Source organism: Lonchura striata, chromosome 9 (assembly GCF_046129695.1).
Source record: "Lonchura striata isolate bLonStr1 chromosome 9, bLonStr1.mat, whole genome shotgun sequence".
Taxonomy (NCBI): domain Eukaryota; kingdom Metazoa; phylum Chordata; class Aves; order Passeriformes; family Estrildidae; genus Lonchura; species Lonchura striata.
In genome coordinates this window covers 18,130,960-18,157,462 of record NC_134611.1, presented here as the reverse complement: position 1 = coordinate 18,157,462, position 26,503 = coordinate 18,130,960, and the positions used below count along the sequence as shown (strand labels likewise).

General features: G+C 42.9%; 1 protein-coding gene across 1 annotated transcript; it reads left to right on the top strand.

Moving 5' to 3' along the window:
• The first annotated feature begins 3,533 nt into the window (after positions 1–3,533).
• Positions 3,534–26,411, top strand: LOC110468769 (vitellogenin-2). Its single transcript, XM_021526918.2, has 35 exons — positions 3,534–3,602; positions 3,956–3,976; positions 4,186–4,337; positions 6,124–6,375; positions 6,514–6,675; positions 6,794–6,942; positions 7,366–7,516; positions 7,622–7,779; positions 7,868–8,033; positions 8,521–8,646; positions 9,650–9,868; positions 10,277–10,494; positions 10,610–10,707; positions 11,128–11,252; positions 11,869–11,970; positions 12,564–12,683; positions 12,774–12,963; positions 13,297–13,390; positions 14,153–14,338; positions 14,544–14,688; positions 15,480–15,708; positions 15,793–15,968; positions 16,176–16,493; positions 16,774–16,821; positions 16,982–17,068; positions 18,418–18,630; positions 18,723–18,865; positions 20,177–20,315; positions 21,019–21,154; positions 22,370–22,556; positions 23,847–23,938; positions 24,411–24,508; positions 24,588–24,747; positions 25,847–26,008; positions 26,131–26,411. The coding sequence occupies exons 1-35, from the start codon at positions 3,563–3,565 to the stop codon at positions 26,244–26,246; spliced, it is 5,178 nt and encodes a 1,725-aa protein (XP_021382593.2). The 5' UTR covers positions 3,534–3,562; the 3' UTR covers positions 26,247–26,411.
• Positions 26,412–26,503: the final 92 nt, after the last annotated feature.

The following is a 26,503-nucleotide window of genomic DNA, read 5'->3' as shown; positions in this document are numbered from 1 at the left end:
CTGTTATGATTGCCCATAAATTTCTGATTTCGTAATAAATCCATGCATGGAAAAAATTGTGACGACTTCCTTACTTGGTGGTGCAAAGAGAAGGTCTGCATAGGTTTTCCTTATCCCCCATTTTGTAGACTTCTTGAGTTTGTGGCTGTCTTCTGTGCACCAGGGTTACACTGGGAATTGGGTTGGGTAGCTGTGGTACTACTCCTGCTTGTACCCCCAGTGCTTCCTTCACTGTGCACCTGCAGCAGGAACTGATCACCTTGGTGTGATGCTGCACCCTGTGCAGCAGCCACACAGCTGTGGTGCTTGGCCAGGGCTCTGTGGTGGGCCAGTGCTGCTGCAGGGAGCCTGAATCTCATGTCCTGGGCAATATTGCTCTGGGGGAGCCAAGAACACATTACATTTCTGGTGCACCACATGCAGAAGCTACAGTGCATTGGTCTTTGAGCAGGACAGGGTGGGGCTACTCAAGCACAGCACCTGCCAAAGGCTCTGAAGCTGAGCCAGATCTCTGCACTTTGGGGGAGATGCCCCCACCTCTGTGCCCAGCAAGAGTCATCGCTGCAACCACCCCAGGTGGGCTCTGCCTCCTGCCCCCCACCACAGGTCTGTGTGGGCATGGTCAGGGATGAGATGATCTGCCCTGAGCAGTGGAGCCCAAAGCATTCCAGCAGACCTGGAGGCTGTTTTCTGCTTGCCTCAAAGCTGTGCTTGCAGGCTGAGTATGCACGCTAGGTGAATGGGATTTTGAAAAGGCTTGCGAACATTCTGTAAAAATTGTGTTGTTTTGCTCTCCCCAGCAGCTTTTGCACCTTCAATGGATGCACATACCTGAGTTTTCTTATTTGGTATCAGTTTTATAGTTCAGAAAGTTAAAGTCCTTAGTACCAAAAGAAATATATTTGAAAAGTCTAAATATACCATTCTATGCAGTTTAAATGCTGCCATGGTAACCTGCCATGCAGAATGATGGGGAGCTGGCAGCAGCAGTAAGCCATGAGCTGGTGGGTTTGCTGCTTGCCTGGAGCTCACACAGAGCAGTGATAGAAAGCACAGACTCTTCAGGTAACCCTCAGGCTGAATCCAGCAGAATCCAGGGCTTCACGTGGCCCCTGTGGGCAATGCTGGCACAGGCTTCCAGCTCCAGCTGGAGCAGCCCACGGGGCTCTTCTCTTCCCAACGTGCCAAGGCTGGAGCACAGTTTTGGGGGAATTGTTTTCTAGCAGCCTCAGCATCCCGGTGTGCTGAACCCTGGCAGTGCCACCCTGGCAGGAGACCCGGGGTGAGCATCAGCCAAGCAGCGAGGTGGGCAGGGCACCCGTGGGGCTGCAGGCCGTGTGCCTGGAGCTGTCCCCTCATGAGGGTCTGGGGAGAGCCCCAGACAGCCTCTGCTCCTCTCCACCACTGCCAACGTGGAGGCAGCTGAGCACAGCTCGAGGGAAATGGGCTCAGCAAAACTGTTTGTCACCCTCACAGTCTTCTTAGTTTGGGTTGTTTTTCTTTTTCCTCTCTCTTTTTAATTCAGGTTATATCCTTCTGCGTAATACAAGCATAAAAGGGCTGTGAATATATGGGGGCAAAGACTGGGAGTTGAAATTGTTCTTGAGGTACTGAAGAAGTGACATAGAAAAGGAGAGGTTTCAGTTTTATAGAGAAGTCACTAGAGACAAAGCCCTTACCAGCAGGTTTAGGTGACCCTTAAAGCAGAAGAACAGATATCCCCATGGCAGCAGCAGGGCTGGGGTGACTGGGGATGAAGCATCTGCTGCCCAAAGGGAGGGGTGGGGACAAGATTCTGCATCCCCAGTCTGCAGTGCTGGTGGTTCTGGGGAGACTCTGCCCTTGCAGCTGGATGCAGCCTGTACAGATCCCTGTGAGGACCCTTATTTGGAGGAATGTTGTTTGACCTTTATTTTGGGAAGTCACTGTTATAGTGTGATGTTTCAGTGATACAGTGTTATAATTTTGAGAATACAAGCATTATTACATTTAATATTGCCATCACAGCAGCTCCTTGTTTGTACTGCCACTGACTTCAAGTCCTTGCTGCCTGTAAGATGATTTTTTTAAACCCAAACCTGTGCAGCTGCATATAGTTATGCCATAATAGCTTTTGAGCCTTGAGTACCAGTGGCCATTAGCTATATGCTCAAATCCTTTAAGTACATTTACCAAATCTCCAAAGACATGACAGAACTCTCTAGTGAATAGCTTGGCTTTCTATCATGTGCTACCGATTTTACAAGAGAAGGGGTTAAAAAAAATTAGGACCTGAATACAGAGCCAGTAAAAAACACAGTGAAGGATTTGTCATGCTTCAAATTTATTTTTTTGCCCTACAGATGCAATCTTTGATCTAGGAAGAAAATCCACTGTTTGTCAGACATTATAAATGATATCCCAATGTCTAATTATAAAACCCCATCAGCTAAAGAGCATTACAAAAACTAAGCTGTCTTGGATAGGAGCCGCTGGTCTGTTGATGAGAAAATGAATCCAGTCCCTTCCCACAGTGAGCTGGGCAGCAGCAGCTTTGGTTCCCATCCACAGAGGAGAAGGTTGGTAGGGAAGCAGTGGCCACACAGTGCCAAAATGAACCCCCTTGCCCCGTGCTGATTCCTGATGGAGCAGCTCCATGACCTGACTGGAGGGAGCAGGTGGACCCGGGAACAAAGCCAAACCCTGGAGCCCAGAGTAGCCTGAGAGATCTGTGGGTTTGCCTAGAGAGCAACAGGGAAAAGCCTGCTGATGAGAGAGAAGGGCTCCATCATGGGGTGAAGATGTCACCCGTTGTGTGATGTGAAGATTTTGGGTAGTCTGCACATTGTCCACCTTTGTTAAACCAAGAGGTTTGATCTTTAACACCTGTCAGCCTCACCCTGTCCCCCTTGCCAGGCAACCCTCACCAACACCTCTCTGTGGCTAAACACACCAGTGAAAGGGGCTGGCACATCAGAGAAGGCAGGTGAGGGAAATGTGGACGTCAGCAGCATTTAGCCACAGCCCCTTGTGACAATGACGGGAGGTTTGTGTTACTGGGTGAAGTCCCTGTCCCCAGAGAGCAGCACTGTACTGACAGCCTGTCCCACTCACAGCAGGGCAGGGGTGGGCATGGTGTCACAGGAGAGCTGCCTGGGGTTTTGCACAATCCTGCTGGGGCACTATCAGTTAGATAAGCTGTGTGTCTTATGGTCAGGTCAGGACAACCCAGACAAAGTCAGCACAGACTGCAATAGCACCAGGTGCTTTCAGGGAGTACAGATAATTAGTAGTTTTACTTACGTAATAATAAATTTTGGCTTTAACTATGTTTTAATACTTTTAAGTAGTTGTTTCTAAAGGTCCTTTCAAGGCATTCAGTTGATGAAGTGAGAACAACAGAACTTGTGATGGTTTTGGTTCAGCAAAAATATCCATTGCCCTGACCCCAGCCTCCTCTCCCTCAAAGGGTTTGTTGTGTGGTTGATAAGAAGTTGATAACTCAACAAAATTCACTGTGCCTGTTAATAATTCTTCTATAAAAGCCACAGATTTCTCCCTGTGGACGTCAGTCACTTTTAGCATGAAGGGACTCATCCTGGCCCTGGTGTTCGCCCTCGTGGGTAAGTTGAAGCTTTACCATCACTGCTGAGCTGTGACAGCCACTGTGATCCTGAGCAAATTGCATCTCCTTGGGGCTTTTCAGGGATATTTACAGCTTCATTTGCTAAAGCCCTTCTGTAGCTTCAGCTGTAAATTGTTAAATTTCTGTGCTAAGCTCAGCATCAGGAGAAAAGCCAAGCAAGCAGCAGCTAGTGAGCAGGGCTGGTATGGGCTTGGTGTCCTGGGGCTGTGGGGTGAGCTCCCATCATTGGTGGTTTGCCAACCATTAGCACACTGACTTAATGAATAATACATTAAAGGATCTACAGAAATGTTTTTTTTTTCATGAACACTTCTCTTTCCTTCCTCACAGAGGGCCAGAAGCAGGACCTTGGTAAGTGTCTCCCCTGACAAGCAGCAGCTCCCTTGCTGCCTTCCCTTACTGCCTTCCCTTGCTGCCTTCCCTTACTGCCTTGCCTTGCCCTCTTCTTGCACCTGGTTTTTGGCAGTGGCAGCTTCACCTTTCTTTGCTGGGCTGGTTCAAGTAACATCACAACAGTCATAGCCAAGGAAGTATTTCTGTTATATTTTTTTTCCTAACAGAGCCTGTTTTTCATATGGGCAAGACCTACCTGTATAGCTATGAGAGTCTCATTATGCATGGGCTCCCTGACAGAAGCCTGGCCATGGCAGGGGTGAGGCTGGCCAGCAAGGTGGAGATCAGCCGTGTGTCTCACAGCGACCACCTCCTGCAGGTAAATCTCCATGGCCACAGGAACCCACCCACACACTGGTATCATGCAGCTAAAGATGCTTCCTTCATTCCTTCAGGCTGGCAAAATAAGTGACAAAAAGACATAGAGCTCCCACAAAATCTATGGGCCTTACCCACTGCTGAGATGACCCTCCAAGCCCCAGCAGCTTCCCTCAGGAAGAGGGAGGTAAGCAAGAGCAGAGGTGTGGACATGGGCACTGAGCTCTGCACACCAAGGCATGATGGGGAGAGCTGAGGGCACTGCTGAAGGGTCTGCAGCTTCATCCAGAACGCTTTGGTTACTGGCAGGGACCTCCAGAGAGCACCACAGGCTTACTCACAGCCTGCTCCTCTGCAGGAGGGAGCTGGAGCTGCTCCAGCTCTGCTGCCATCAGTATGTGGAGCCCCCTTCTAAAGCTACCTTAGATTCATCTCCATACAAAAATATGGCTGGCAGCTGCTTTAAAGAAACGTCCTTAACATAGTTTTACTAAGGTAACACTAAGCTTGAGTATGAGCATGAGCATTCTAGAATGAAATATCCAAGTTTTTAAACCTGGTCCATAGTCTAAAAAAGCTCAGCACTGGAATTCAGATACTACATGAGAAAGACCCAGCTGTGTCCATTATCCCACTTTTGATATTCTTCATACAGGTATTAATTCATATGTGAGAATTCTAATGGTAGTGCCTGTGTTTATCATAATGATATCAGATCTAGAAGCACTATTACTCACCAAAAAGATTAAACCAAACAGCTTAAAATACTGGCATGGCACAAAAGACCACAGACTAGGGATTGAGAAAACAGCACCCAGAGAAAACGCTGTAAGAAAAAGCTGCCCTTAGCACACACCTAGGAGTTTTCTCAGTCTGTAATCCTGCACATATATTAGTGAAACAGTGTGAAGAAATACCTACTGTCAAACTTTACACACTGCTGCAATTGCAGGCTCTGTGTAACCTCACTGGAGTTGCTACAATGTTAGCAGTTGCAGACAAGAGCCTTGAGTAGGATTTAATTTGAGAAAATGTGACAAGAGGCAAGCCACCCTTGCAGCATTGATTATAAATGCCTAAGATAAAACAGAGCGCTGAGCCCACACCTTTTCCCTCTATGCAGGAACATGTACTTTAATGCATGAGGGTGGGAGGGGTGTGTGTAAGGGACCAGATGGGTCTGTGCATGCAGGAACACACTTCCCACTAGGTAGCAGTCAAGGACTTGTGCACAGGCTTTACAGCCAGAGGAGCTCAGAGGAGTGTCAGCCACTTCCAAAGGTGGAAGCTCCTGTTGTCACCTCTGCTCCCCCATCAGCTGTGCCGTGGCTTTGGTGCTCGGGGATGTGCTGGACCTGGAGTAGCAGCCAGAATAGTCCCTGTGTGTCCAGGCAGGCAGCTTGGGCAATAATGGCTTGGCTGCCTTGCAGTCTGAAGGGAGATCTCACTTGTAATCTGTGGGAAAGGAGTGAGTATCCTGTCTGTACTGATTGTTGGTAGCTGGTATTTCACTCAGCCTACAAGCTTCAGCAGACTTGCTGAACTTTTGAATTCTGTTCACATAATCTTATTTTTCTGGCAGAAATCCTTCAGGGAAGTTTGCATTTTCAAGGATGCTTCCTAGGCCGAGCACAGGAGTCTGAGTTGGAAACTGTTTCCTGCAATGTTAGACAAGTGACTTTTGTCTTGCCATGGATAAGAAGTGTGCAGTAATAGTGTTTCTGTATTATAGCACTATTTCAAACTAATGGTGAACAGTGTGATTGTTTTCCTATTTTTGTTCACAGATTCGATCACCAAAGCTGGAGGAACACAATGGCTTCTGGCCCATCAACTCCTTCACTCCATCTTCAAGGCTCTCAGAAACCATTGCTGCATGTCTCAGCCAGACCTTTAAGTTTGAATACACTGAAGGAAAGGTTGGAAGTATTTTTGCCCCTGAGGACTGCCCCGTTCTGTGCACTAACCTAGTGAGAGGGGTTCTGAACATGCTGCAGATAACCATCAAAAAATCACAAAACGTGTATGAGCTACAAGAGGTTTGTTTTTTCCATTCTGATTTTACTTTTATTCTCATTTTACCAATACAGTGTAAGTTATATTTCCCAGACCATTTTCTTTGACCTTTTTATTGCTGCTTCCAGTGCACATTCACTGTGTTTAACCAATACTTGCAGGCTGGGATTGAAGGCATCTGCCAAACCAGATATGTTATCCAGGATGACAGCAAGAATAACCGTGCCACCATTTCCAAAAGCAAGGACCTGATGGACTGCCAGGATAAAGCAGTGAAGAACCTGGGAATGGCATACATCCGGCCCTGCCCTACCTGCCCCCTGGTACAAGCACAGAGCCACCGCTGCCCTGCCCGGGTGTGAGCACTGCTCACACTGATGCTCGTGGGGCTTTGGCTTCTCTGGGCTGACCAGCCCATTGTGGGTCTCTTTGCACTTCTAGAAAGCCAGAAACATGAAGGGCACTGTGACATTCACCTACAAGATCAAGTATGATGACAGCGGGGCATCACTGATGTCTGCTATGTCAGACCAGGTGTACCAGATCTCTCCTTTCAATGAGCCCAATGGGGCAGCAGTCATGGAGGCAAGGTAGGCACTGTGTATGTCCTTACATTATCATATCCAGGAGGAGATGCCTAAAACTGGTTATATATTTACTGCTGATTTGTGAGATAACAAGAAGCATCTGGCCTGTGGCTGCCAAGGGCCAAAACACCATTCAGCCCTCGGGATGCCCAGTCCGGGATGCCCAGGGTGTTTCAGCTGGCCTGTGCCCTACTGTGTAGGCCACCTGAAACATATGTCCAACCTCTCAGAGACTTTAGAAACTCCCACAAAGGCTTTTGCAGTCCTATGGCTTTTCCAGATAATCCTGAGCAATGGATGAACAGAGAAGTGCACGCTCCATTTGCAGTCCCACTGGGTAGCCCTCAGTCTGCTCCTGTGCTGTGCAGGCTCTCCATTCACACTGTGGTTACTGTCTACTGATGCATATCCCTCTTTCCCTTGAAGACAAGAGCTGTCTTTGGTTGGGACTAAAAGGCCTCCTCTCAGTGCACCAACATCTCAGCTGCAAAAACAGGGGAGTCTTCGTTATCATTTCTCAGGAGAGCTACTCCAGATGCCAATTCCTCTAATAAGGATAAAAAATCCAGATTTGCAGGTATTAGAGGCTTACTTTCACCCACTTTCACTATTTATAAGGTTAACAGGTCATCACATAATTACTGTAGACGTGGATCCTTCCAACTGTCTGTTTTTCCCACAGTTAACAGAGACACTGCGGCAATTAGTTCAGAATAACGAGAAAGGAGCCACTAAAGAAGCTTCAGCCAAGTTCTTACAAATAGTCCAGCTTTTTCGTGTAGCAACCCTTGATCAAATCGAGTCTTTGTGGCTGCAGTTTGTCAATGAACTCCCCTACAGGTAACTGTGGCTTCAGCCAGGGGTTCTGATCAGAGGCACACTGGGCAACAAGGATAATGAGGATAATGAGTTCTCCTTTTCTGGGCAGGCCCTGGTTCCTGAGCGCCATCTGTGCTGCTGGAGCTACTGACACGTTCAGATTCCTGAAACAAAAAATCCATGACAAGAAGCTGAACATCTGGGAAGCAGCAATGGCTCTCCCTCTCGCCTTCCATTTTGTTACACCAAACAAAGAAACCCTGGAAATTGCCTCAGTGAGTAAAGATCATTTGTCCTTTGTTTTCCCTCTCACTCCTTTTTGAAGGTGAATTCATAGGATTATAAGTGAAAGATACAACATATTTCCATCTAAATTTGTAAAATGCAAAGTATTAACAAAAGTGGAAAAAGCTTCAGAAAATGCTCCCTAACAGTTGTTGCTAAAAGTTTGTAATTATATTTTATATTAAACCCCACAAACTACAAGAAAACTGCTGTTGATTCTTTTTGCCAAATCAGAAGTTAAAAATAAAAAAGACAAACTCTAGAAAATAATATACCATCAGTATCTAAAGAGCATACAGCATAACTGGGGCAAATCTACTTAATTTCCTTGTAGCTGAATGTCTAGCATTTGATTTAAGCCCTGAAATTATTTAGAAACAGCACAAATCAATTTTATCTATTTCTCAAATGCATTTATTGATAAATACAACTCTAATTACTAGAAACAGTAAAAAATGATACTTCTTCCTTCTGCAGAGTTTTCTGACCTGTCCCCAAATTCAGAAAGTACTGATGCATAGGATAATTGTTTACCTAGGATATGGCAGCATGGTGAATAAATACTGCGCTCAGGCTTTACTATGTCCAAATGAACTCCTTCAGGTATGTGACTCTCATTTCTTACTCATAAAAGGTGAAAAATTTTTTAAAGTGCCTTTAATTTAGCTCTCACAATGCTGGCAATTAGGTAACTCACTATTTGCATGCCTCACTCAGCAATGCAAAGGCAGAATGAAACACTGAGATGATGTCTTTAAAAGATCAGGTTGTAACAGTTCAGAATTTCAAAGGTAGTACTAGAAACCCATTGGGATAATGGATCCTGTAACCAGCCTGAAACTGAGTTAAGTTTTGACAAAATTCGGATTAAAGCAAAATAATTGTGATTCCATGATTCTACTTTGACATTAGGTAGAGTTTACTTAAAAACACAGTAAAGTGAGAATATAAGCAAAACTCTAAATATGCTATAGGTTAGGGCTTCCAAGGAAGCCCTGCTACACAATTGCATTTCACTGTCAGAAATATTCAGGACATTGTCCTTGGACTGTGCAGCTCCAGCTCCTTGCTCAGCAGGACCACAGCACTGAGAAGGCCTTGCAGGTGTTTGACATGTGTTTAAATCTTCCAAAAAAAAGGCAAAATAAAGCCAGGCCACCAGAATGGTAATTCTGCTTCACAGAACAGCAAAACTGTTCAAGGAAACTTGAAATTATTCTAGGAAGTGACAAATGCAAGTGCAATTTGGCAGGGCTGGCAGAGGTGGCCCTGGGAACGACTGAGCTTGGCATTAGCTCAACACTGCCTTTGAACTTGCAACAGTTTGGTGCAGGCACCCATCTAGGATTGTCTCCTACACTCAGGCTCAGGCACAATTCCAAATCAGCTATAGCACTGTACAAAGAGAAAACCAAGTTTATTTGTATGGTCCATGTTTAGCACCCTGATAATGATGGTGAGATTTTTTCCCTGGGAGAAAATTTTGAACAGCTCAGTTCTGGGATTTGCAGCAGTAATTGTTTTGCTTGCTATGGCAAGTTACATTTTTATGCACTACTACAAGATCATTACCTGGTAAGATTAACAGTGTCTGCTCCATTTTCAGCCACTCCACGACCTTGCTACTGAAGCCACCAGCAAAGGTGATGCCAAAGACATGTCTTTGGCCCTGAAAGCCATGGGCAATGCAGGAGAGCCAGCCAGTATCAAACGCATCCTGAAGTTTTTGCCAACATTTTCCTCAGCTGCAGCTTCACTACCAAACAGAATTCATGTTGATGCTGTGCTGGCCTTAAGGAAAATTGCAAGAAAAGACCCTGCAAAAGTAACTGCAATTATTATTTAAACAAATGTATTACAGGGTATGGATTTTGTTTGCTTAGTGATTCAGGGATTACAAAGCCATCAGGTAATGTTAGCAACTCTGGACAGGCTTCTCAGTTTACTGGTCTTCCTCTTGCCCACCCTGCAAACTCCTGACATCATCCCATCCTTGCTGATATCCTGGGAAAGAGTGCTTTAGTTGCTGCAATGCTCAGCCTAATGGCTGTTTCTCCCAGCCCTGTTCACTGTGCACCCAGCAATATCTTCATTTTCAGTGACAGCTCCCATGCCCACATCTCTTGTTTAGCCTTCTGCTCTCCATCCACTGCAGAGCACATATGCACTGTTCTGGAAGCACTGCTCACCAGGAAGTTATGAGCTACTCAGTGGTTCTCTCTTCCTCCTGTAGGTAAGGGAGCTCACCCTCCAGGTCTTTCTGGACAGCACGCTTGCTCCCAATGTCCGAATGGTGGCTTGTGTTGTTCTCTTTGAAACCAAGCCTGCTCTTCCAACAGTAACAGCTCTGGCCAGCTCGCTGCTCACAGAGCCCAGCCTGCAAGTTGCCAGTTTTGCATATTCACACATGAAGATTTTGGCAGCAGGCAGGATCCCACAGCTCTATAAACTGTAAGTAGAGGAAGAAGTACATTTTTAGTAGAAAACTGAGATTTTTTTCCTTGTAGTTTTCTAAGAATTTGGTCACAGTCGACTCTCTTCATACGATTTTAATTCTGTTACTCAGATCTGCTGCTTGCAACATTGCCATCAAACTCCTGGGCCCCAGACTTGACAGGCTGAGCTATCGCTACAGCAAGGTCATTCAGATCAGCGACTATTCTTGTGAGTACCAGCTGCCCTTGTGCACTTCCTCAGCTTAGGTGGCCAAATGCCTCTATTGTGTTCTGTGATTTTCATCCAAAGTCTAATAATGAACTGTGAGTTTAGTGCACTCTTGAAATAGAAAGAGCAGAACTTCCTAACATGCAAAATTCCCTGAGACTCTTCCAAATCCAAATCTCTGGTATCTGCTGGGGAAAGTGGTGCTTGCACATGGATTTAGGCCTCCTTCTTCAGTCCCTGGGGTTGTGTTGACTCTGCCCTAGAATAAAGTCCTCCTCTTGAGGTTGCAAGCTTGAGGACCTGTGGGACTGAACCCTCACATAACCCCTTGTGATCTACTAGAGCAGGTACCTGAGGTGGCTTATGTGCACCGGACATCTTGGAGACCCTAATTTCTGCTGCTTTTTATTCCTGTGACAGCCCAGTATCAGGCTGGTGCCATTTGGAGGGTCTATCTAATGAACAGTCCCAGCACCATGTTTCCATCTGATATAATCACAAAAGTAAGAGGCTATTATGCAAACACTGCAACGGATATTATTGAGGTAAGTACTGCATAAAGGCAGCCAGCTTTTGGACTGTGATGTAGTGTTTAACTCCATTTCTGGCTGCGAGGGCGGACATGGAAGGGAAAATTTAGATAATGATTATGATTTTACTTAGGCTTCTTCTTTTATTTGGGCTTCTTGACACATACATTCATCAATGAACACATCCAGTATAGGCATGTAAGTCTAGGAGCGGAGGAAAGCTTACACAGCAGAACATCCATCTGCCCACCTAAAATCACGTGGGATCCAGGGTATTTTACATAAATACAGGGAAATTAAATTTCAGCCAGCAGTACAGCCAGGGCAACACAAAGCTCCATGTAACAGCATGCAAGAATTCACACAGCTTCTTGAGCAAGCTTTGCAGCCTGGGCTGAGTTCTGCACTACCCTAAAATTATCCCTGCTGACTAATTTAAGACTGGCTGGCTCAGCACGTCCTCAGCATCTGCAGCCATAGTCTGCAGCCATCCACCAGGTAGAACAGTCCTTATAATGCAATGGCTTCACGAAACCAGTATTTTGTGTGGCCGCAGTGAGTTAATCCCAGGCACAAGGGTTTTCCTGGGCTCTCTTGTACTTAGGCTGTGATGCCTGCCTCTTTCCCACAGGTGGCTTTCCGGTCACAAGGCTTAACCAAGCTTATAAGGAAACAGAACATTCCCTTTGCTGAGTATGACACGTACAAGACCCTGAAGGAGCTGGGGAAATCGGTAAGTCTGGGCACCCTTCTGACCTGTCTGCATCAGACAGCTCCTCACAGCACCAGGGTTGCATCACTCACTCACTGAGCCATCCCTTTGATGTTTCTGGAAGAAAGGAGTCTGTCATCCCATTCAGTCATGGAAAGCTGTACTTACATTGCACTTACTCTCTCAACAGATGCCACCTTTTCACTCAACATGTGTCAGCTCTTAATGTATAGTACAAAAGATGAGGTTGCTGCTGGGAGACAAAATGTTTTAAAGTGTATGTTAGAACACACTAAGTGGTTGTTCTTCTCTGTTAAAATGATAATTGAATAAGGTTTTTCCTTCATGAGTCCTTGGGTGTCACCTACTATTTACAGCAGCAGAAATTACCAAGCTCTTACCTCATTCTTACATGGGGAAGCACTCTCTGAAATCAGCTATGCAATATAAGAAGGGCCACACTGGTTCAGACCTGAAATGTGTCTATTGGGTTTTTGGCTAAGGAACCACAGTTCTCATCCTTCAGACGGGATCTGCTCTTTGTTAATGCGTTGCTCCACTTTAAACTGTATTTTCTTCTTCTTCCCTTTCTCCACATCTCCTAAACACCACAGCTTCTGGGATGGAAAGAACTGCCACCTGAAGACACCCTGGTATCTGCATACATCAAAGTATTGAGTCAAGAGATTGCCTTTGTTGACATTGACAAAGATGCCATTCAACAGATGATGATGGTACTGACAAGGCTGCTGACTTTTTGTCTGCAATTCTGAATAATTTCCCTTCTGTGTCTCCTCTTACCTAACCTATTTCTCTATTTCCAGAGTCTAGCTGGATCATCAGACTGGCAGCCAGTGGTGAAAAAAGTGGTGGAGGAGTTCCAGAGAGGCATTTCGGGGCGATGGACCCTGCCAATGGTGGTGGGTGAGATGCGGCACATTGTGCCCACCATCGCTGGCCTGCCGCTGGAGCTGGGGCTGTGCGGGGCCATGGTGGCCCAGGCTGCGGCCGACGGTGAGCTTGGGAAGCCAAACTGAGTAGTTCCCCACAGTAACTGTGGGTCCAGTCCTTCTGCTGAAATTAAATCCTTCTATAATCTTGAAAAATACCTCACTAATATTGAAACCTTAGTGGCCAGCTGCCTCCAAAGGGTTTGAGAAGTAGTTAGGATATTTCACCTCAGACATATTTCTATAACTCTGTTTTGGATTAGCAGCTTTTAAACAACCATGCAAATTATTTCAAAATGTAAAAGTACTGCTCTTGCATTAACTACTATGCTTATTGAAAGTATTTTATCACCAGAATTTATTGTTTCTCTGTTCATATAATTTCTGTCTTTTTCAGTGGATGTAAAGGTGTCACCACCAGTATCTGACAATTTTAAACCCTCACAGTTGTGGGAAACCAAGATGGATATTCATGCTGACATCAGACCAAAGTAAAAATTACATATATATTCGCATACACACATAAGCATTTATATTTACAGTTACAGTTAGTTATAATTATATCTGACATAGATATATGGTGGCATGTAGCTATACAGGGATCTTACTTGTCCCAGAAAAATGTGCTAGTCTAGAGCAGCAAAGATGTGAGAAAGCAACTCAATCCTCTGATGCTTTACAACCCTGCAAATCCAGCAATGCTCATAGTATCCCACAGGACACTGTGCTGTTCTGCCATTGCTAGAAATGCTTACATTTGTACCTATCCAATGACTAAAGACACTAAGATGTGAAAATATGTCATCTTACGTATCAAGTTTTTACAATTTCAGTATAGAATCGCATCATCACCTGGCATAAGCCAGAAGGATTTCAGGGGGCAAAGGGAAATGCTTCTGGATCTGCAAAAGCAACAGTACTAATAATCATGATGATAAAAATAATAGTAGTGATAATATTTAAAAAATAGAATCTGAAGCTACGAGATTCTGGAGTTAGCTTGTCCTCAAGCAATGAAAATGACAATACCCGTGACAATGCAGTCAGAAGGTCGACATTAGCTTTGTTTTTCAGACAAATTACATTTTCCAGTGGCATCTTAGCATTTTTCTTATCCTGTTGTGATAAATCTCTTTTAGTAGTAGTAGGTCTTACAATAAAAAGAACAGCATGAAAATGTACTTTTGCAATTCAAAGTTAAATTTTTGCATATTAATATATAATTATGCCTGGTTTTATTTCCACTCTTTCAGAGCATATTTTCATATGATTGCAATAATGGGGATTAATACACAGTACTTTCAGAGTGGTTTTGAGTATCATGCAGAGTTCAGTGCCAACACTACAATGAAATTTGATGCCAGGATAAATATGAAAGAGAAAAATTTGAAGATTGAAACCCTTCCCTGCCATCAAGAGGTTGAGCTCGCAGCTGTAAGGTACAGAAGAGCTTTTTTCATTTTTCTTGCTCTGTGTTACTGATTTTGAGTTCCCTGTTATAAAATCATAAGTATACAACTACTTCTTAAGGTCTGCCATACCTCAGCAGCCACACAAAGCTTAGTACAGCCTTTTTTGAACCAGCAAAGATGGGTAGAGTGAAATCGGAAGGTGTTACTTGTGTGCCATTTATCAACTCTACAGGAGTGAAGCTTATGCTATTTCAAGGAACATGGAAGAAGTAGATTCTGAAAAGAAATCTCGGATTTTCCCCAAAGGAGAAATACCAAGTACCTCTGACCAGCTACTGCAGTCAACAGAAGGATCTTTAAAACCTGGTAGCTGGAAGGTAAGGAAGCCTCTTGCCACCTGTCCTGCAGACAGGCAGAGAGCAGAGAGCTCCTCAGAAGGGCTGGGCACCCCTGACATGGGAGCTAGCTAACCAGATCATAGCAATGGAGAAACACAGGAATGGAGAAATTCAACAGGGGCCTGGTATTTCCCAAACCAAGCCTAAAACCCAGTGGGTTCATAACATGATCCTTCACAGTCCACTCACTTTCTTCACTGCATGCAGGCAGGGCTGTTTTAACAGCATGTCTTCCTATTTCTTCACAGTCGTGGGAAGGTGTCTGAAATTCACATCCTTTGTACAATATCTAATTTTTTTTCTGAATCAGACTAATGTGAAAAATATGGTTCTTTGGCAGGATATAGATTTTTCTTCCCAAATCCTGAGATAATCCTGAGTGGATTGCAGAAGCACATCCTTTCATGCGCTCTTCAGCTTCTGAGGCTGGCGTGGGAAGGCTATGTTGGCTTGCAGCAGGAGGGCTAGAAGCCTGAAATGGATGCAGAGGGACTGACCCTCCAAAGAGCCCTGCAGGCTCTCATTGGGAAGTGTATTTGTGAAGCACTGCCTGAGAAAGGGTGGGCAGGAGAGCTGTCCTCTTCCACAGAGCATTTTGCAGGAAACCCACTGCTTCCAGTGCCTGGATCTCTAACTCTAAGCATTGCTCCCTTCTTTAAGCAGGACTGTCATCATTCTCTTCATTAACTGGAGGAATTATTTTAAGAGCTAGGACAATTTTATTTTTTCATGGGAAATTACTTTATCTGCCTTATTTTTGTTTAATGCAGCAAAGCAGCATACCTAATGTGATATCCAAAGGATACCAGCAAGGTTCAGAAGAGGTACATCACAACAATGCAGGAAGAAGATTTTATGCACGCAGGTTCTGTAAAAAATTTGAAAGTTTGGGATGTTCTACTTGTCTCAGCCTTAAATCACAAAATTCTGCTGTCTTAAGAAATACCTATCTGCACAAATTATTTGGAGAATTTGAAGCAAAAATAATTTTAAAGCCAGGTATAGTCATAATAACAAGTTTTTGCTGTAAATCACTGTAAATAATGCTCAAGCAGCTCAACCCTGCAATGCTTTTGCCTTTAGTTCATACAGATGCTGATATTGAAAAAATACAGCTGGAGGTTCAAGCAGGATCCAAAGCAGCTTCAAAAATAATTGAGGTATCAAGCTCAGGTTCAAAGGAAGAGGGAGAGGCATCTCCATACAAGGACATTAAGGCTAAACTGAAGAAGATTCTAGGCATTGAAGATGTGTTCATGGTAAGAGACCTTGAGCATCAGAGAGGGAAATATTTCCTATCATGAAGCCAAGGGTTTCCATTATGGAAAACTGGCATGGGAAAGCAAGGAACTGGGCTGGGAGGAATTCTATTTCCTTGGAAGCCTGTGGTGAGCATCTTGTCTGACAGCTAGGGAAATGTTAAAGAACAAGCTATAAATTCATAATGCTTTCAACTGTTTTTGGAGGCTGCAAATAAAACCCGGCGCCGCACAAAGCGGATTAACCGAGAGTACGAGACTGCAGACACAGGCCTGTGGGCAGACCCCAGCGCACCCCACCTCTCCACTTCATCCTCCTCTTCTGCTGCTTCCTCTGCTGATGGCAGACAGCCTGGAGATCATCACAGGAAAGATGAAATAAAGCAGTCTGGGAAGAAGCGTGGCAGCAATAGCAGCAGCAAGAGCAGCAGTGGGAGCTCTGCTAGCAGCAGACTGTGCAGCAGCAGCAGCAGCCAAGAGGACCACTCTGGGGACAGGCACTGTAGTGGGGACAGTGAACAACAGGTAATTCACTCTGGCTGGACCTTTTTGTATTGGTTTTGTACATCAGAAAATTGTGCTCATAGACAGTGGACCAAAGAAAGAGGAACCCTGGTTCTCTGAAGCATTTCAGATAAGAATTTTGATATTTCAGAATTTTTAACTGTCAAACGTTTAAAAAATTTAATTTTGTTTTGTGCTTTCTTTTTTTTTCCATACTTAAAACTGAAAATTTTAATGCATTAATCAAAAGTTAGCTCTTTATTTTCTCTTGGGTTTTCTTATGTGCTATCTATTTTCACAGGCAAACCCACCTGTTTACCAGCTTTTGTTTAAGCCAGCAGATGAACAGGTACATTTACTTTTTATACTGGGAGCAGCGTGTACAATTAGTCTTGCTGTCTTTGCTGCAATTAGATCCTAGCTTTCTGAGAGTGAAAATATGATAAATTAATTCTGCAACAGATTCCAGTAGTAGGCACCTGCTTCAAGGTGATTCTTTGTTTTTGCAGGACACAGGAGGGGAAATCCTGAACATCAGCATCAGCTCTTCCTCTTCCTCAGCTAGTGATGAAGATTTCTCTAGAGCCATGTCTCAGGTGAATGTCTTAATCTGCAAGAAATCCAAATATTTACTTTGCATTTCCAGTTTTTGTATATTTATAACAGATAGGAAAATTATGGTGATTTAGCATATTAGGTATATAGAAAGAAATGGAAACTGTTTCTTATTTTATAAAGGTGACCACATTGGATAATCACTGAATCTAATATTCATTTAATACAGGCTACATTTTTAAATGAAACTGGAATATATTGCTGTATATGCTGAAATTTGTCTTGCTCAGTAAATAATTCACTATAAAAATCAGAACACTTTAGAAGTGCTGGATTAGAAACTGGTTTCAGGGATATTTTCATTGTGTGTCTTTCTGTAAAAGTTTAGGAGTTGAATCTGCCACTCTTGTTCATTAGGTCCTCACTGCAGAGTCCTTCAGTTCATGTTAGCAGGACCACAGCAGGCCTTTGAAAAACCCTTGTGTTTGCAGCAAGGCTCCAACTCCGAGAGCAATCCAGGTGTTTATTCAGGAGTGTACTGCGTGGTACATAATTAATGGTACCTGGTCCTTCTATTAGAACTGAGGGAATCTGGAGCAGATTTCAACCAAGAAAAATTTCACACATTTCAGGCAATTATCTACATGCCTACAAAATAGCAACCCTTACTTTGCTGAGGCATGCCTTCTGCAGCAGCAGCTCCCAGCTGTTAGTGCAAGTTGCTTGTGGAAAGAAGGCAACCTGATCGACCTTCTGCCCCACCATTTCCATGCAGATTAAATTCACCTCTCTTTTCACCATGTTACTGCTTCCCTAAACTCTTTCTCAGCTACAACCTTGTTCTTTCCCCATTTCCCACCAAGCCCTTGCCACCTCTGTCTCACACAATCTTTTTGTCTGTCTCTGTCACTCGGACCTGGCAGCACAGGGAGGACCTGCTGTCCCACAGCAAATTCCACTTGCAGATGTCCCTGGCCAGGTGGGGACCTGCCCACAGCTCAGGTAGGACATTTAGGCAGGCAGGTGCTGCTACTGGGCACAATGGCCTCACATTGAACAGCCACATGCTGCTCCTTGTGCTAGTGTTACACTTCAGACTGCCCTGAACAGATCCCCCTGTAATACAAATTATCATGGTTTTGAACAGGTGGTCAAGATAGTTTTATCAAAAAGGCAATTAGTTTAACTGCAATTTGGCAAGAGAGCAGTGCTGAGCTGGGTAGTATTGGTTCTTTATCCAGTACCATACTTCTTTTTGTTGCATTGAAATTACTTTACAAAAAAAACGCCAGCACAGTCTTACTTGCATTGGTCATGCCAGTGGTTTTACTACCATAATTCTAATGTCTTCTTATGGTTTTGGTCTCTATTTCCTCTCTACTCACCAAAGCCTGAATTCTTGGGAGACAGCAAGCCACCAATACTGGCTGCAATTCTTCGTGCCATCCACAGAAACCAGCAGCCAACAGGACTGCAGCTTGTCCTGTACACTGATACACAGCCCAAGAGGTGGAGAATACAGATGTTTGGTTCAAGCATCACAGGACCAAGCAGATGGAAAGTCTGTGCTGATGCTTCAGTAATAAATTACCGAAAAGTATCAGTAAGTTTAAAATATAAATAAGCTCAAATATAAATGAAACATAATGATCTTGCTGTGTTTTATGCAAAAATGTATCTATTTCCCTCTACTAGGGTTCTCTTAAATGGGGTAAAGATTGCCAGGACTATCAGATTGCTACTCAGATTGCAACAGGGCAATTTGCTGCTTATCCAGCTATGCAGATGAAGCTGGAGTGGCTAAAAGTGCCTTCAATAATCCGAACAACTGCAAGATGGTGAGATTTCATTTTAGTTTTTGAAAAATATGTCAATGCTCCAAATAATTGTAGGTTCAGTTCTGCAATTTCCAAGCTGGAAAAAATCCTCTCAATCAGTAGGATTTTATAAAATCAGATTACACGTGTTTGCTTTCTCTGTATTCATTCCCTCAAATCATACTGCATTTTTGTTTGCAAGAAAACCACTTGAGATGATGGGATTCACCTAATCTATTGCAGATTTGTAATTTAAAGTGCCTGAATTAGGAGATTGGTTTTGTCATGCTTCCTGATTCATGGAGGCTCAGAGCAAAAGCCTGACTGTGGGTCTCTGAAGAAATCAGTCTCTTACTTAATTTTCTAATGCAGGAACTAGCCTCAGGCTTCTAAGGCAGGTGATACAAATACTTCCCATAAAGCTTATGCACACTAAATAACAAATGTTTTATGACATTTAATGTAAGAAAACTGTACGTTCTGGATTCAGTTCACATGTGTCTCCTTTTTCATGAAATATCTGTTGCATTCATGAATTGTATCCCTCCATGCATTTGCCTGCAATAAGATATAGATCCACATTGAAGCCTATTTTTTTACCATAGTGCTACTAAAATACAGTCATGACAGCAACTCAGTTAACTAAATACATGTACAACACAAGTTTTCACATTAAAGGCATAATTTGATTTGATTAAAAGTCTCCTGAAGAAGGTAACTTTTTACATTAGATTGAATTACCCAAAGCTGTTATTTGCTCTTATTAGAGGAGATGAAACAATTCAATTGACTATCCTGGAGCAAAGCCTTACCCTTTTTCTGCTCTGAGACTATGCCTTTTTATAAAGGAATATTTTCTGTATTTGTCTATTTGAGCCCCCAATTTGTTTGGAAGCATTTCTAAAGATCCCTCCATCAGCTTGATGACAATCTTAGTGGGCAAAGGATCCTTGCCTAAAGTTACCACTGTGTGACTGACATATGAATGTGAAATATTAATTTAGTATTTTTAGCATGTTAGTATTTGGGGACTTGTGTAATTGATGTCTGTTTTTAAGTCTGAATGTGTTTAAAACAAATTTGCCACACTTTTTTTCTCATGCCACTCTCCCATCCAGCCTCTTGAGATCTTTTACACCAATTAAAAATAAATTTTCTGCCTCTCCTTCAATATACAACATCATGTATCACCAAACCCTGATGCAAAACATGCCTTGATGCTAACACGGAATGCATATTGCTTTATTGGGGGTATTTTAGTGTGAATACATAATAACCATTTCTTCCAAAGACAGTTCATTTTAATAACTTACTTTTTTTTTTTTTTTTCAGGTTTTACTCATTTCTTCCAGGAGCTGCTTATGTGCTTGGATTTTCCCAAAAGGAACAGCTTGGTCCCTCTCACCAGGCAACCTTGGTCATGGCTTTGACATCCCCAAGAACCTGTGATGTTGTCTTTAAGTTGCCAGAGGTAACAATTTCCACCAGCTTTTATCCTGGAGTAGTCAATACCTAGAAAATGGATGATTAAGGGCTTTTTTAAAACCTGCTGATTTAAAAACCAAAAACAAACCAAATCAAAACTATAAAGAAGCTACCTTCAGAAGACATTATATTCATGCACTTGGTTTTACTATGAAAATATCTTACAACACACTTGTCTTTCTCATGTAGCATACAAATATATGAAATAAGAAACAGTTTAGAAAGCAATCATCATGATTGATAGCACATTAAAAAATAACTTATTAAAAAACCCACTCCTCCCAAAATCTTTATTCCTGTGCTCTGGAAAAGATGGTAAAACGAGGCTATTGAGGCAGACAAACAGCAGCACTTTATGTATATGCAGAAAGAGGGTGAGCATCTCAGGTAAGCAAACTGTTCAGCCTGAGAAAAAATGTGATATACAGCTACCCAAAAAGCTGCAAATTGGTGACTATCCAAATTCATTTACAGCACTGATGTTCCACAGGTTGCAGATGTGTCACACTGTAGAACTAGCTCATGCTCTAGGCAGAGGACTTGATTTCTTTTTCACTCTGACTGAAATTCAGATGCTAATTTAGATTTTAGTCAGCACAGTACCCTTGGAAAATTACAAGAAAATGCTACCTTATCTCTATACTGAACTTTGCATTTCCATTCATGTTTGTTTCCTGCCTGATTTTCAGCTCACAATTTACGACACGGCCATCAGTCTCCCCCTGCCAGTCCCTTCACATCTGGGTACACCCACTGCAGCATTACCATCCTCTGCATGGAAGGTCTTTTCCCAAGCAACACTTTCACTCATTGCAAGTCTTAAAGGTCAGCAAGTAACTATCTGCACAGACATTGATTGACTTTTTAAATTTTGTAAGCATGATTTACACTTTTGATTAATTTTTTTTCCACTTATTTATTCACTTAAAAATCAGATAGATGTCAGATAGAAACAAAGCATCTCTATGAAAATATGTGAGGCTGCAAAGATGTAAAGAAATGGAGTCATACTAGGAAGATTAAACTTTCAGTTCCATGCCAAATAATACTTTCAAATACATCCATTCCTAAATGCATCCATTTCAGCTTCACTGCAAAAATTGTTTGTGAAGAAAATAAAATACAAAATTTGTGAAAGGAACATGTAAGTGATCTCTGATTTGGGGTTCTCTGCTTGATTAGCACTATTATGTTGAAGCTGAAACAGCTCCAAAAGTATACTCATTAATTTCAAATCCTGCACTTTGAGTTTGAAAGGATTATTGTTTGATTAATGCTGTATTAACAGCTAATCACATTATACTTACTTAGGGTAAGTTTTAAAATGAAAAGCTTTAGGTAATCCGGCAATAAGAAGTCACATTTTGCTTGGAATCAGTGGGATAATATCATACCATGCATATTTATAAGGTGTCCCTGTCCATAGCAAGGGGATTTGAATTAGATGATCTTTAAGGTTCCTTTCAACCCGAGCCATCCTATGGCATTTCTTAGGCAAACAGAAAAACTAATCTGTATTAACTACAATTGTTGCAAAATAATTTATGATCAGAGCTGGTAGGATTTCCAACAAAATTCTATTCCAGTGAAAAAGAGAAAAGTGTAGTGTGGTATTTTTTCCTTCTAACTATTTCTCATTCTGGTTATAACTTCATAAAGGTATCAGCATTTCAGTAAACTTTCTCTGGTGTTAATGATATGTGAATTGTTATCAACCCTTGTGAAATTCTTTTGACTACAACAAAGTTAGGAAAGCCAAAATGCCACAAACTGAGAGTTGCACCAGCACCAGCTGTGAGCACAATTCATCTCACACAATGCCTGAATCATGGGGGTGTTGTCCTACTGCCTGGGGACTGGCAAAGTTTTACTTTTGAATTACTACAAATCTAAAATTTTATCTGACAGAATTAATTTATTTTTGCATCAGAACATGCAGAACCAGAAGATTATTTTTCCTTTAATTACAAAACTAAAATAAAATAGCTGTCTTATATAAATTATAAAATGCTTACTTTTTACTGGGTTTTTTTTTTTTAGGTCACTGTACAGTTTTCCAAAATAAGATCACAACCTTCAATGGCGTTGAATTTAACTATTCAATGCCTGCAAATTGCTACCATGTCTTGGTGCAGGACTGTAGTCCAGAGCTCAAATTCCTGGTGATGGTGAAAAGGCTTGAAGAGTCTGCTGACCTTACAGCAGTAAATGTCAGACTTGCCAGCCAGTAAGTAATTGAAAACTTAATAAAAAATAGATGCCAAGCTGAATATGCTATAAATGAAGATCAAATTGGTAGGACAGACTGGCACTAGCATTAGACCTATGCAGAAAATACTGATGTCAATGAAAAGATATCTAGGAGTGTCACTGGGGTTTGGTACTTTGTCTTTTAAAAGTACTTCTGAAATACATATGAAGTTCACAGTAACCTCAAGACTTCACTGCCTCAAATTCTTCATTAATTTGTTAGAATTTAACTGTCTCATTTCAGTACTTAGTGATCAGGCAGACATATAAACTATAAATCCAGAAAGGGTTATTGTAAGCAGTAGTCTGGCCTTCTACACTAAGCTAATAATTAGAACAAATTAGAACCCACACTATTACAGCAGGGTTGCTGAAAAGTGGACATAGCTAAAAAGGGCATTACTTATCCCAGATTAGAGGCACTCTCTTAGAACATCTCTTAGTTGGTACATAATGTTATAATCTTCTTGAAATTTATTTAATTCAGCCTGGAGCAATCACTGTTGTGGCGCGGCATGCACCGCAAATCACCCCTAAATTTTATGGGATTATGCATACTAAAATCATTGTAGTGAGTATTCTTCAAAGCACATAAACAGACTTTGATCTGTAAGGTTTCATTACAAGTAATTATTTCTTTCTGAAAAATGTGTGCCTAACTGTGCCATAGTGCTAGAGAAACAGCAGGAATCTACATATTCCCTCTGTATTCCCTGCACCTGTTTTGTAGAAGAACACAAGGATGCTTGTTTTATAGACTGTATCTTTTGTGATAAAGACATTCCTCATCACTGAATCATTCCTGATTGTTTCATACAATTGTATGGTTGTGCTTTTGATGTGCTTGAGCTTCATATTTCTTCTATTAAAGCAAACACTGCTCTGAAGAAAATACTACAATACACAGACTGTTCAGGCTGGAAGAGAACTGCCCTAGGGAATCTAATCTTCCTTTGAAATGTAAAGCACCTTCAATTTATGTGAAGGTAATAGCAATTAGGTTGTTCTGCAGCTAGGCTCCTGTAGCCTGGAGTCTTCCTGCCTGAGCTGTGGCTGCTCAGAGAGGAGTGCAGCCAGGGGAAGGTGTACTCAGCACTGCTGCTGGCACCCTGCCCTGGGCCCCCTCACCTTCCCCCTAAAGCCTAGAAGGTGATTCACACCAGAATGATATCAGCATCCTGCAGTGATGTTCTGCCAGAACAGGAAGTTATAAGCTGAGTAGGGAAAAGGAGAAGCATTTGTTTACACAAATTTCCTTTATTTAAAGTGAGGTGGACATGTATGTTTCCGATGGACTCATCCAGTTGAAGATTAATGGTGTCCAAGTCCCGAAAGATCTTCCATACGCATCTAATTCTGGTAAGAGACTCATATTTAGATTTTGTTTAATCTTTCCTGATCTTTTGAAGAAGGAGAGGATATGATCCTGCAAACACCCCACAAAATAAAGATCATCCTAATTTGTGAAAGAGGAGATTTTACCATACTCCCATGTAAGCTTTTCTAATGAGTGGCAAAAAAGATGAGCAAAGAAAGAGATGCTGATCCAGTGCATCTTTGCACAGACCAAAAAATGCAGGGCTGTGGTATGTTTTGCTGATTCTAGAGACCCACAGAACGAGAATTTAGATGACCCCCATCACAGCCACCCCTGTGAGTAGCTTCAGCTTTTCCCAGGGCAGGGTTCAGTAGTCTTTTTACTTCCCACCATCTCTTTTAGGATTCTTTAGAGTGTGCATTATTTCCCCAAGAACTTAACAAATGGTTCAGGGTGGACCCTAAAACAGTAACTTCATTTTAGAAAAGATCACATTTTGCTTTTTTGTTGCAGCTGCAAGCATGCTGATCAGTAGTGAAAAGAAAGGACTGACACTAAAAGCCCCAGATTATGGCATAGATAAACTATACTATGATGGGCATAGACTTGAGGTAATTTTTAACTTACTTTCAGTGGGTTTAGTTTTAGAAGATAAGCATTTACATGCAACTTTTCTGTATTTCCACAAAGATTCAACTTGCTTTCTGGATGGCTGGAAAAACATGTGGCATTTGTGGAAAATACAATGCTGAGATAGAAAGAGAATATCAAACGCCCAGTGGATATTTAGCTAAAGATGCTGTGAGTTTTGGTCACTCTTGGATCATCTCAGAAGACCCCTGTGCTGGAGGTACTAAGACTCCAACATATATTAATATCATTGCCTTAAACTAATCAATCAATCAATCAATCACATGAAGAGGTGATTTTTATTAATTGTAGCACAGTAATCTTGTTTTTTGCTATTTTTGTGATTAGTGGCCACAGACTAAAAGAAGAAAAAAAAAATCTAGTTTTCCTGAGTTTGATAGTTCACTGCAAGTTCTAGTTTTGTTGGTTTTTTAATCAACATCTTATGTATTGTGCAGTTACCTGGTGTTTCAAATTAAAACTCTCTAAATTGATAACTTAGTATGAAAAGGAGGAAGTTTGGCTATTGACAAAAGTATTTTTATGTCATCTTGAACCATTTCAGTCTTGATTTTCATTCTGTTATTTCCAGGCTTTTAGTTTAGATTTAAAAAGAAAATCCTATTTAGTCCTGACTATCAAACTAGAGGGCATTTGAGGTGGGAAAAAAAATAATTTCCTCAGGCTGAAGATTAACACAATCTGAAAACTTCAGCCTGGGAATGACTAACTGTTCTTGCCATCCAGGTCCTACAAAAAAACATGAATGTGCTGGTTACATTAGAATGCACTACACATTTTGTGGGGAACACAACCCTCTGGGCTTGTGTTGGCCTTTCTGTAATGTTTTCTTAGATCAGGCTTCCCTGGGGTGACTGGACCAGGAAAGCCTGGACCACAGACTTAAGGACTAAGCTACTCAGCCATGGCAAGGCGAGTGTGATGCTGCTCACAGTACAGGAGAGGAAATATAGATGCCTAGGAGCCACTGCTGCTCCAAACTAAGGTGCTGTCCTAGCCTAAGTAGAGTGTCAGCTGACCAAAGTTTTCATATGTATATTTTTGGATTTGGACATCAGTGTCCCACCCAGATCCCACCCGACAAGCCTCTGTCCTTGCAGCTGTGCTCCGCGTGCCTCATTTTCTCACAGGCTAAGGCTTTGACAAAAAAATTTATTCACTTCAACCAGATGAGCATCATCTAGCTGTGTCACACTGTTCATCCATTGGTCACAGTGTTTGTCAATTCTACAAATTAAGTCCAGTCCATCTATTTATCTAGACTCTGTGCATGCTTTAAGGGGATTCATATTTTGTAGCTTGCAAGCTAGAGCGCAAACTTGTCAAAAGTGAGAAGCCAATTTCATTTGAGAAGACAGCAGCAAAATGCTTCTCCGTGGAGCCAGTCCTTCGCTGTGTGAAAGGCTGCTCAGCAACCCAGACTGTTCCTGTGTCTGTGGGCTTCCACTGCGTTCCAGCCGGTGAGTGGTGACCCTGTGCACGGCACGCCCAGAGTGTGTGGCTGGGTTCTGTGAAAAGCCGCGAGGTGCTAACACAGGGGTACCCCGATTTACAGCCAACCCCGCTCTCCTTTCTCCTCTAGACTCCGCTCTCAGCCTGGACGGGCAGCCTAGGCTGGACCAGAAATCCGAGGACGCCGTGAGCTCAGTCTCCGCTCACACCGCGTGCTCCTGCCAGCAGCAGGCGTGCCCGGCCTGAGCCCCCGCACGGACCCGCTCCGGCTCGGCTCGGCTGCCGAGGGCGGCGGGGATGAGCCCGTCCCCGCCGGGAGGCAGCTCTGTTCCGCTTCTCCTCCTGGAGACCCTGGAAACATCCCGGGCAGCCGCCCCCGGGCTGCCCTTTCAATAAACAGCTTCTCTGCCAGCGCGCTCGGCCCAGCTCCTTTGTCCTGCACGGGCGGCGCTGGGCCCGGCTCCGCCCCGGGGCCGAGGCTGCGCGGCCGGACGGACAGCGGC

Coding starts and splice junctions, on each gene's coding strand:
- LOC110468769 (XM_021526918.2), top strand. CDS start 3,563: ATGAAGGGACTCATCCTGGCCCTGGTGTTCGCCCTCGTGG. Junction 15,709..15,792: donor AAAAATAATTTTAAAGCCAG/GTATAGTCATAA, acceptor TTTTGCCTTTAG/TTCATACAGATGCTGATATT. Junction 24,748..25,846: donor AGAAGACCCCTGTGCTGGAG/GTACTAAGACTC, acceptor CATATTTTGTAG/CTTGCAAGCTAGAGCGCAAA.